This window comes from Arachis ipaensis, chromosome B2, assembly GCF_059453495.1.
Source record: "Arachis ipaensis isolate K30076 ecotype BB chromosome B2, ASM5945349v1, whole genome shotgun sequence".
In the NCBI taxonomy this organism is placed as follows: Eukaryota; Viridiplantae; Streptophyta; class Magnoliopsida; order Fabales; family Fabaceae; genus Arachis; species Arachis ipaensis.
The window spans coordinates 858,980-870,840 of record NC_142437.1 but is presented as its reverse complement, the minus strand read 5'-3'; the positions used below and the strand labels follow the sequence as shown (position 1 = coordinate 870,840).

Sequence of the window (11,861 nt, the reverse complement as noted above, 5' to 3'; positions counted from 1 at the left end):
TTGATATAACGTTTGTTGAAATCGAACCAAAAAAATAAACAAAACAACTACCAAATTACTCAACATATATTTAAGGTAATTTATATAAATAAAATATTTGGAGATTAAATTTACACAAATACAATTTTTTGAAACAAGTTACATTCGTCTTCTGATTCAACTCTATGTATGCCGCGACAACCTGCCACGGTTTAAGCTCATACTAAGCATAAACTGCTACATCTTTATTATGGTTTATGCTCAATAGAATCGAAATATAAATTACTATAGGGTGTAGCGGTTTATGAACATACAGAATATAATAGGTAACTGTATTAGGAGACAGAAATTTATAAAAAAAATATATCAAAAACTTACAATTAGAACATTATTGGTAAGACCTTTTTTAAATACTGTGGGATCACCATTATAATTAGAACATTATTAATCCGATCTTTTTAGATATATTACAAGAAAAATACCCATTCAGCCACACTTTTTTTAAGCTACATTTGAAAAGCGTAGCCTATTCATAGAATAGGCTACGCTTTTCTTCGTGTTGCCTTTTTATATGAGAAAAGGATACACAATTGTGGCATCATTTAAAAAGTGTAGCCTTAGGTATTTTAGAAATCACTTATAAAACGTAGCCTTATCTAAATATCTATAAATACACTTTTTTCATCAAAGGGAACGCTTTTAAAAAGTAGCTTATTTATTCTATTTCGGGTGCGCTTTTAAAATGTCTCCTGATATGAGAATCCTCAATAAACACTTAGTAAAAAAATTTGTTGGCCCTCCCCCTCACTCACGCAGCAGTGCAGCACACACTCTCATCCTCACTCAACATACACAAACACAAAAGAGAGAAGAAATCAGAGAGGAGAAGGGAAGGAAGGAAAGAGAGGACGACGCCGTCTAGGGCTCCGCCACCGTCACCGTCGTCGTCGAGCGCCAATGAGATAGAGAGCTCGAGGATGAGAGGAAACGCGATGGAGGAGAGAAAAAGGATGTGCTCCGTCGCCGCTGAAGCTCCACCACCACTGCTAGGGCTTGTTTAAGTCGCCGTTCTGCCACCGTCGGGCTTCTTGCCCCCGCCGAGGAGCTCGAAGGGAGGAAGGAGGGATGTATCGCCGCCTTCGTGCTCTGTCGCGGCGCTGCCGTCGATTGGAGCTCGCCGCTGAGCTGCTGCACCGTCTCCAAGCCGTTGCGTCGCCGCTCATCTCTTCACTGTCACTGCTCAACACCATCGTCGTATCCTCTGTCACCAGGTAAGCATTCTCTATTCGGTATCCTCTCTTTCTTGCTCATTCTCTAACTCGCTCTCACTTTGTAGTTCGAAGGTGTGTATGATTTTGATAGTGATGATGAACTATAATGGCTAATTGAGATACAGAAGGTATGTATCAATTTTCAATTGGTTCTGTGAATTTTTGGGGGTTTTGGGTTCTAATTTTAGGTTTTCTAATTTTGGGGGTTTCGCCTTCTGATTCTCAATTTGTTATGATTTCTTTCTGTGTTTGGCATAAACGGAAGCAATAGGTGCTGGAAATTTCATACGTGCGTGCTAAACTAGGGAAATCATTCTGTAGGAAAGTGTCGAGCTGCAGGAGTTTTCATTGGGTTCATGCCCTCCTAGTATGGGTCTTCAAGGGATGCGTTGGTCAACTATCATTGATCAGGTTTTACTTCCTTCACATTTCAATATTATAACCTGAAAAATAGTAGTTTTAGATATTTTATTAAGAATATTTGACATGATTAGGTTTTAATTCATGATATCCCTATATCATGAATTATTTTTCCACATGGTTTGAGCTAAAGTTGTTCCTGTGAAATCACATGAATGAATTTTTATCCTAAATCTTGATGGTTCTAAGTGAATGAATTGCTCAAGTTTCCAACTGCACTTTGCCAGCTTCAATGAGTAATCAACATTATGTTCCATTTTAGTTTTCTTTTGCACCATCTTTTAAGTGATCCATCTCTACTAGTCCTAGAAGCTGTGCATTCTTTTATACATTGAGAGGGGTTTGTTCTTGTTTGAGATTCAATGTGTTGAATCTGAGGCATATGCACACGATTGACATATTTTTTTATGTACTTGGAATTAATTGAAATCCTCTTGAACTTGTTGCAGTATTCAGGTGGTTGCACGAAATGGCTAAAATCCACATCGCCATCATCTTATTGGGGCTCTGCCTAGTATGCAATTCGGCAGGTTTTGATTCAGACACAAATGAAATGAGCATTTTCTTGGTATTTCACAGCGAGTCCTAAAACTGGGTTTAGATTGGGACACAAATGAAATGAGTATTTTGATGTTTGCTAAGCTTGCAAAGCCATTGATCGGAACTGTTGGGATTGTGATTAATAGTCTTCGTATCAAGGTTGATGTGTGTAAAAGCAATGTCTACATTTTGAATTTTGAAGAAGCAAATTTAGAGAAAAAGAAAACATGTGGATATCTTATCTTTACTTCTGGGGCTATGAACTATTGAACTGATTTTCATGCATTAATTAAAAACATGGTTTGGTACTTCATCTTTTTGTTATTAAAATTCATATTCATTTTGCAGTTTCTATTTACACCAATCCTGGATGGAAAAGCACTTTTGTATTCATTTGTATCCTGAATGGCCTGGTGTTTCTTCTTGGCTGGTATGTTTCTACTACGTTTGATTTAATATAATTGTTGTAAGAAAAATAATAAAATTTGAGTTGTGCTATTTTCCATAAAAGACTTCTGTTTGCGGTGCTTTTGTAGACAGAATATGAACTTCGGTTTTGATGCAACTCTTAGAAATTGTAATGCATTGTGGATTATGAAGCTGATTCTATGTAAATGGATATCAGCTTGATGCCTTTCTTGTAATCATGCTTATTTTGAATTTAAATTTTTGTAGGGAAAGCTTTTTGTGAGAGCCATTCAAGAGCTATGGCAGTGGTGGTCGTGGTTATTGCGCGTGGTGGTGGATACAGAGGAGGAGGAGGCGGTGGTGATGGTGCTTGCTACAGCTGCGGTGGTAGGTACAATGGCGGAGGCGGTGGTGGAAGCTGTAACAAGCTCTTGCTGAAAAATATAAGTATACAGCTTTAATTTCTCTGATCATTATGTTGTGTTTGAAAAATAGTAGTTTTGCAGAATCTTGTGTCTTTCAAGTAGGATTGATTGAAAATTTTTGGTACCTTTTTGGTTAAAAAATGATGTTAAAACTGAATTTTTGGTTAATTGTAATGATTTTAAAACTGAATTTTAAGATTGAGAAAGCGACTCCGTAGAGCACAGGAGCAATTTCAGATGGTTTTAGAGGAGAAAAGCAGGTTATCTCTCTTTGTTTTTATCTTTATTTTCTTATTATTTATGTTTTATTTTCTGTCTTTAATCTTTTTGTTACTTTGAATATATTGGGTACTGGATTAGAGTAGCCATAAATAAGAAGAAAATAACATGAAGCTAGGATAAAAGATAAGATGCACAATAATTTCTGTACGTATGTTATTCCCAAACATAATATGAAAATTGCACGGAGTATTAGAGACATATTCTCCTGTGTCCCGATCCAATTCTTTATTGCCTCTAACAAGAATTTCCAAGGTAGGGATCTTCTTGAACCACATTTCATGAGATGTGTAGTTTAATGCAGTTATTGTGCCCCAAGGGGAAATTTTCCACCGGTTTTAAACAGATGAACAAACTTCGAATATCTTATTAAATTTTTTGGTTAACTTAGAAAGGCATAGAAGGCTCATTTACAGATTCCTGTTTCTTGTTGATCTTTCAGATTTGCATTCGATGTTGATCTTGATGCTCCAAAAGTTAGAATTCCTCTCAGATCTCGTGGTTCAGCCAGATGTGATAGTCATTTTCTTTTGGACTTTGGTCATTTTACACTACACACTGCGGTATGCTGCTTGAGCTGTGGGGAATTGAGTTGCACTTTTGTTGTTTGGCCTTTTTATTGACAACGTTGTTTGGCCTTCTCTTGTATGATTTGGTGTTTTTACAGGAAAGCCAGTCTGATGAGCAGAGGCATAATCTTTATTCTCGATTTTACATATCAGGACGTGATTTTGCTGCCTTTTTTACGGACTGTGGCTCTGATTTTGGGAGTTGCAGTTTGGTTAAACTAACTCATGATAGTCAAATAATAAGCTCACCACGGGCCAAAGAAGCTGATAATGTGTATTCTGTCATTGATAGGTGTGGAATGGCAGTACTTGTTAATCAGGTTTGTCTGTCGTGTACTTATCAAAACTGTACTACAGTAATGATCTGCATCGCATTTTTGTTGAGCATAATTTGTTCTTATCTTGTTTGTGCCTCTGGTTTTCTGAAGATTAAAGTGCCTCATCCAAGTTACCCATCGACATGTATATCCATTAAAGTGCCAAATCTTTGATGGTAGAATTCTAGTTTCGAAGGTACTTCTGCAAACCTTTTAAAAATGTTTCCGTTAGCGATTATATTTGAGGTAATAACTTTTTTGGTTAAATCAGAAACCTAAATAGCCCTCATCTTACAGGGAATTGGGAATTCAATTGCTACGTGGCAAACATGTTTTCTGGTGCTTTCGGGGTCATATCTTTATGTATTTGAAACTGCAGAGTCTCAGAGTTACCAGCGATACCTAAGGTTTTAAACCCAACCCTCCTCCTCCTTTCCTGTTTTAGAACTTTGATATTATTTCCTATTTTAAATTGAAGAGAAGAGAATAAAGAAACATTTATATGGAGAGTGAAATATAGAAATATACTCCAAAGTAGGATGGCCAGTCCATTTGCATGTCCGAAATGGGAACTTCGTTAAAAGTTCAAACAATCATGATGCAGTAATGTAAAGAGGACAGTTACTGATGAGAGAGGCATCCTGGTTTATATTGGCATTTTTTTTCTCTTTGAAAATGCATCAAGTGGTTTATTTTAAACTGCTTTGTCATAAACTTGACATTCTTTTCTGTTCACCTTATCCTTGATATATTTATTTATTTATTTTTGAAAAAATAAGAATTTCATTAGGAAGAGAGTAGGATAATACAAATTGGGGATAAGGGTTCCCCCATACAAAAGCAAAGCAAACAAAAGATTTATCTATGAAGCATGAGTTGCATTTATTTATTTAATATATTTGTTTTACCATGAGTTGCATCAATTGTTGCTGCTGCAATGCCAGATGTATAGTTCAGTTGAATAAAGTGTTGTGCATGCTCTGTTCTGTTGTAAATTAGATAGGAAGAAGAATAACTTAATATTATTGATATTGTTATGTTTATAATTCTAGAGGTTATATTTCTCTAGGAACAGATGAACTTAAATTTATCAATTGTCAATCATGTGCATTATTGTTATGAAAATATTGTGCTGATTTCGATTATCTTTAAATGGGAACAACTACAATTGAGCTAAGCCCAATTCTATCTAATCTGATTTTTAACTTTTCATGAGACATAGTGCACACTATTTTCGAATGCTTATCAGTTATCATTATTTTTTGTTGTTGGTAAGATATGTTGATTGCAACATTCAATTCCTTTGTTCATATGCTTTTGCTGCAAAGTCGATCCAAGCAAGAAAGAGAACCAGATGCGAGCACAAATAAAACTTCTTCCGAGGGAAGCAAGTACACTGTCACAGTAAGTAACTCGTGTTGGCCATTGTCTCTGAGGGAAGCAAGTCACACCACCCGTTTTTTTCAATGAAAAAGAACCAACACTAGTAATTTATTTATTTTACTTTCTCATGATCTATCATGTGGATTGAGCACTAATAATAAAAAGTTAGGAATGACTTTAACATTTTGAATTTGGCTTATTTCTAAGCCAATTAAGGGTAGAAGATAAGCATATATTCTAGGTGTGTTTAGTGGAAAGCTCGTATCTACATTTGTCCTTAGGGAAATTAAAGGCGAAACACCCCATGAAAGTCTCAATGTTGAAAAGTAATTAAGTATATCTGAACAATTAATTTATATTTTATATCTGAATTTTTGCCTTGTTAAATAATTATTTTAATTTTTTTTTATAATTGCAAATGTCATTATAAATGTTTTTTTAATTATTTTTCTATATAATTATGCAGGATAATATTGAGGATGATAATGAAGATTAATCTGTTTATGATTGTGGTTTATTGACTAAGATGGAGTAGTGTTCGGAATGAATATATGTATGGTTGACTAATAATTTTTATTAGAAGATATTTATGTAGGATATAATATTTTAATTTAGTTTTTCGTAGAGTATTAGTAGTAAATTCTAAGTGATTTCATGCTTATTTTGATAAAGCTATGCTTAATTTAGTGTGAGATGTATGAATATTCAAAATGATCATTGTAAATATATATTGTTTATAGATAATTTGTTATTTAGAGAAATTATATATTTATTTTTATTTTGTAATATTCAACTCATTTAAATAAAAATGCAGAATTATTATACATGTAATCATATTAACTATTATACTATTATGTTGTATTAATAATTATTAGATAATTATATATATACAAGATCTAAGGCTACACTTATATACAGTAGTTATAGTATGCAAAAAAAAAACAAGACCTAAGGCTACACTTATTTACAGTAGCTATAGTATACAAAAAAAAAAAGAGGGACCTAAGGCTACGTTTATAAAAAGTAGCTATGGTATACAATGTGGCTACGCTTTATGAGTGATGCAGTAGCGTTGAAAAGCGTAGCCTATTCTAGAAAAATGAAAGCTGAAAAGCGTAGCCTTTGATCTTGGATAGCATCACTTGAAAAACGTAGCCTATTCTCAAACGCCAAAAGCGTAGTCCTTGGTGCAGAAAAGCGTAGCCTTTGAGAATAGGCAACGTAGGAATCACCCCAAAAAGTGTAGCCGTAGCCTAAGACATCATTTTTTTTCCCTTTTGGCTACACTTTTCAAGTATACCTGAATGAGTGTTTTTACCGTGAAACCACCCTTATTGCCTTCTACTTGGAGACCTCTGCCTCCCCTTTAATTTCACTTTCAAATTTGTTCTAGACATTAAACATTTTTGTTGAGAAATACATCTAACAATTTAAAAAATTATATTTTAGTCAAACTACCCGTTTAAATTATTTTTAGCTTATTTGTTCACTAAAAATAACAACGGATGTTAATAACTGCCGACAAAAAAAATATATACAAGTGGTATAATGCATGAAGGTGTAGATCAAATAAATACATAAAAAAGTAATTATTTAGTTATTTGGCTATACTATTTATGAAGCATACCTGCATTAATATATAAATAACTAACGATTTTACTTCCAAAGTAACTCAACAAATGATACAAATAAATAAATCAATAAATATATAGATCTCCTCCCTTTTTATTTTTTTAGAAAATAAGTCATTGTTCATGTTATAAATGATAAAAATAATATTTATACCAAAAATTAGTTATTAAAACAATAATTATGTATTTCCATATATATATATATATATATATTATATATGATGTCCAAATGTTTTTGAATGGTCTGTCTGATGTCTTTTTCAATGAGGATAAATTCATCTGAGTTGTTTGTGAAGAGGTAGGGGTGGTACATGAAAGGGACTCTGATGGTTAAGCCAGCAAGGGTTTTAAGCAGGTTTTTAGTAGATTGGGTTCGAAGTATACCTAGGTAATCGTTCCCTTTTGTTTAGAGAGGTGATGAATCCATATTTGACGATATATTTTGTTTGACTTGAGTGGATTCCATCACATAAACCCACATTTATTCATCTAAATAGCATGCTTTTGAGATTTCTCCCTAAATTGTGCCTAATTGTGAAAACATGCTATTTTGAGCTTAAATTAGTGATTTTAATCCCACATTTATGCCATTCGGATGTAATACAAAAGTGGGAAAATTTGGGTAAGTAGGTAAGAGAACTTTGAAATTATATAAAGTATGTATGTTAAGTGAGATCTTAGACTAATCAAGGATTCACTTTGTTAGCTCACTTAGCCTTATATATACATCCTTACCCTTACCTTAGCCCCATTACAACCTGGAAAAAGACCTCATGATTTTTGTATGTCTATATTCAATATTTGTTGATTGGTTAGATGAAGAACAAAGTTTTAGAAAGCATGACTAGAAAAGAAGAGAGTGATTAACCCCAAACACTGAGTGATTAGAGAGTAAATACAAAAATCCAGTGAGGGTTCAATAGCTCATTCTCATATATCCATGTTTAATTATTATTTGTCTTGCAAGTTTGTGAACTATCTTAACTCAACTCAATGGTGACTGTACTTTAATGTGATTTGGCTTTAATTGTACATATATGATTCCTTGAGGATATGAATCAATTTAACTACATGTAAGCTTTATATATAAGTGAATAATAACTAGAATTGCATGACTCATTTAAGTAGTTTACATTTAGAGTAGATTGCATTGCATAAGATTCCACCACTCTACCTCCATTCTCTTTTCTTGGATTTAGCATGAGGACATGCTAATGATTAAGTGTGTAGAGGTTGATAAACCACTATTTTGTGATTTATCTTGTGCTCAATTGAGTGATTTTATCAATTCTTCACCCATTTATTCATATGAATTTGCATGGTTTTACAATTCCTTCCATATGATATGATAAATGTGAAAACATGTTTTCTATGCTTTAGAATTATTAAATTTAATTATCCTTTATTACCATTCGATGCCGTGATCTGTGTGTTAAGTACTTGCAGGCTTTATAGGGCAGGAATGGCTTAGAGGATGAAAAGGAAACATACAGAAATGGAAGGAACGCACAAAACGGAGTTTTTGAAGAAGTGGCAGCGACGCAAACGCGTGGACGACGCGAACGCGCGCTCTGCGCAAAAAGGCATCGACGCGAACGTGTGGACGACGCGAACGCGTGCCTCGCGCGAAACACAACTGACGCGAACGCGTGACTTACGCGGACGCGTGGAAGAGCGAAACTCCAGATGACGCGGACGCGTGACCCACGCGGGCGCGTGACGTACGCGATCTGCAGAATTTACAGAAGTTGCCCCAGCAATTTCTGGACCACTTTCGGCCCAAATCCAAGCCCAGAAAACACAGATTTGAGACTATAAAGTGGCAGAATCCATTCATTCACACATACAGAATATACAACATTAATAATAAATAATTTTAGGATTAGATGTAGTTTTTAGAGAGAGAGGTTCTCTCCTCTCTCTTAGATCTTAGGATTAGGATTCCTCTTAAAGGATTTAGGATTTATTTCTTCGTCATATCAGGTTCAATGTTTCCTTACTTTAATTCCTTTTATGCTTTTATTTACTCTAATGCTTTTATGTGTATTTGATTTATGTTGCCAATTTGGCTTATGAACTTTTTCATGTTAGGATTTTCTTAATTAATATAATTTGAGGTATTTCAGACTTATTACTTCTTTTATTAATTGTTCTCAATTGATGTTTTAATTTATATTTTCTCTTCTTGGCTTTGGTTGAGTAATTGGTAATGCTTGAGTTGTTGAAATAAAGCAGTGGTTGAAATTGGCAATTGCTAATTGATTTAGATCGCTCTAAAAGTTGACTAGGACTTGAGGATCAATTTAATTAGTCCACTTGACTTTCCTTTATTTAATTAGGGATAACTAAGCGGGATTAAAACCCAATTTCAACACACCTGATAAGGATAACTAGGATAGGAATTCCAGCTCTCATACCTTGCCAAGAGATTTTCCTTAACTATTAATTTATTTTTCTTGCCATTTAAATTACTTGTTCTCTATTTCGAAAACCCAAAAATATATATGTTTTCCATAACCAATAATAAGAACACCTCCCTGCAATTCCTTGAGAAGACGACCCGAGGTTTGAATACTTCGGTTTATAAATTTAATTGGGTTTGTGACTTGTGACAACCAAAACTTTTGTAAGAAAGGGATTCTTGCAAGTCTAGAAGCTGTACTTACAACGAGGATTTATTTTGTGAAAGTTCTAGACCGCGCGAGAGTCTCATTCTTCACCAGCCCACCGAGATCTGTTTCCTCTGTTACCGTTGATGAAGAGCGTAGGGAAGGGAGAGATCGAGACCAGGTGTGAGATAGAGACCGTGAGAAGCAAGAAGATGACCACCACCACCACCCGAGGGACCAGATGCGGTTCCATTTGCTTCTGCCGCCAGCGAAGCGAGCGCAGGGGCATGGGACCGTGACGACGATCAAGGTGAGTGGACGAGGTGAGAGACTGAGAGAGCGACGAGGTGAGGCCATGAGAGACTGAGAGTGACGACTGTCAAGGTGATGGGAGAGACGAGAGAGGGACTATTGAGTACTGAGTTCTGACTGCCGAGCTAGAGACGGAGAGAGCACAGAGATTCAAGAGTCTTAGATTTGGCATTTGGGCATAGAGTTTCATCGAAAGGGGAAGGGGAGGAGGGGGTTATGAAACGACGCCGTTTCAGGTATTAAGAAGAAAAAAAAAACGACATGGACCGGGTTAAATTAATCAGTTGGGTCATCGGGTTTCACGATAACCCGTCGGGTCGAACCAGGTCTGTTGCACAATCGGTTCAATGATTGGCTCGATCTAGTCAGGTGACCAGGTGATCGGGTTTTCGGTCGAATCGGCCGAGTCGAGCCGAGTTTGATAACTATGTCTACAATAGACTATAAATAAAGACACAAATATCCTACATAATATAATTTGCAACATTCATATACAGGTCTCCAACATTCATTAAAAGTTTTCACCTATCGTCATTTTAATCTACATTATTATTTAATAGACAAAAAATTACAGCAGATGGATAGCTTTTTGTCATCTCCCAAAGCAATCACTCAATATTTTCTCACAACATTCTTTATTATTTTTTCTCCATCTTTTGTTATATGTCCATTCCCTTTGTAGCATTTAGTAACATGATACATATATAGAGATATCTTTTAGTCATCACAATATATTTTTAGATGTCCTTTATATCAATGTATATCTCGACTTTCTTTCTTCGTTCTTTCTTTCTCTTTTTATTTCTTTCTCTTTTTTTGCTTAACTCATTTTCTTCCTTGACATCTTTTGATTGTAAACTATTAATTTTTTTTAATCCAAAATGGGATGAAAGTGATCCCAGAGATTGTGTTTCTTTAACTTCTCAACTTTTTCAATGAATAATAATATTCTATGTGATTTGATATATTTCTATTAACAAATTAACATAGACAATAATAAAAAACAGGAATATGGTTGGTTTAACAAGCAGTCATCAATTGCATAGCCATAAAAGAGTCTCATTACATGAATAAAAGACAAATTGAGAATTGTAAATAATCATATGCAAGACACTTATTACATTGTATTTAATGAAGATGGATTAGTGAACCTAAATGGTAAGCAAAACCGAAGCAAACTAAGGCCTTCATTCTTCCATTTGTCTTTAATTAAATTCAAATGACAAGCAAATTAAGGCCCCAGAATGTTAACTAGTTCATTCTTTTATAAAGCAGCAAGGTTTAATCATACACAAGCAAATTATGCCTCTATTTGGGAAGAAAACATCACAAATATTAAAAAGCTCTCACTAAATTTAATAAAGTTTAATCGCACTGTATTTTCATCTCATAACGAGGCAACCTAGAACTAATCTAATAAAAAAGATAGATGAACAAAGAAATTTAAAAATTGAACTAATCCATATTCTTAACTGATCAAGTCATCAATATTCAATAATCAATTAATCAAAAATCAAGAGATGCACAGAAAAGTAGAAGAAGAAACACGCCATCAATGTCCATTCCATTAAGCAAATTCGAGTGCCAAAGTTCTATCATCCAGAAAATGACACAAAACAATCATACAAAATACAATAGTTTAAAAATAAATAAATTCAATTCACAGAGGAAGAGAAAAAAATATTTAGATAAAATAAAACAAGAGACATAAATTTAGG

General features: G+C 34.4%; 1 protein-coding gene across 4 annotated transcripts; it reads left to right on the top strand.

The window, feature by feature from the left end:
• Positions 1 to 723: 723 nt before the first annotated feature.
• LOC107623167 (uncharacterized) lies at positions 724 to 6,352 on the top strand. Of its 4 annotated transcripts, none has more exons than XM_088505342.1 (11): positions 724 to 1,250; positions 1,316 to 1,378; positions 1,572 to 1,661; positions 2,120 to 2,248; positions 2,559 to 2,640; positions 2,886 to 3,065; positions 3,765 to 3,885; positions 3,990 to 4,211; positions 4,320 to 4,404; positions 4,506 to 4,615; positions 6,058 to 6,352. In XM_088505342.1, the coding sequence occupies exons 5-8, from the start codon at positions 2,616 to 2,618 to the stop codon at positions 4,111 to 4,113; spliced, it is 450 nt and encodes a 149-aa protein (XP_088361468.1). In that variant the 5' UTR covers positions 724 to 1,250; positions 1,316 to 1,378; positions 1,572 to 1,661; positions 2,120 to 2,248; positions 2,559 to 2,615; the 3' UTR covers positions 4,114 to 4,211; positions 4,320 to 4,404; positions 4,506 to 4,615; positions 6,058 to 6,352. The 4 variants fall into 4 exon arrangements, with proteins under 4 accessions (XP_088361468.1, XP_088361467.1, XP_088361466.1 ...); XM_088505341.1 differs by having other exon boundaries at positions 1,516 to 1,661; XM_088505340.1 differs by lacking the exon at positions 2,559 to 2,640 and having other exon boundaries at positions 1,516 to 1,661.
• The last annotated feature ends 5,509 nt before the right edge of the window (positions 6,353 to 11,861 follow it).

Excerpts from the sequence above, each read along its gene's own strand:
- LOC107623167 (XM_088505340.1), top strand. The coding sequence starts at position 2,140 with ATGGCTAAAATCCACATCGCCATCATCTTATTGGGGCTCTGCCTAGTA. Across the intron at positions 3,066-3,764 it reads GCTCTTGCTGAAAAATATAA|ATTTGCATTCGATGTTGATC; the intron begins GTATACAGCTTT and ends TTGATCTTTCAG. Across the intron at positions 3,886-3,989 it reads ATTTTACACTACACACTGCG|GAAAGCCAGTCTGATGAGCA; the intron begins GTATGCTGCTTG and ends GTGTTTTTACAG.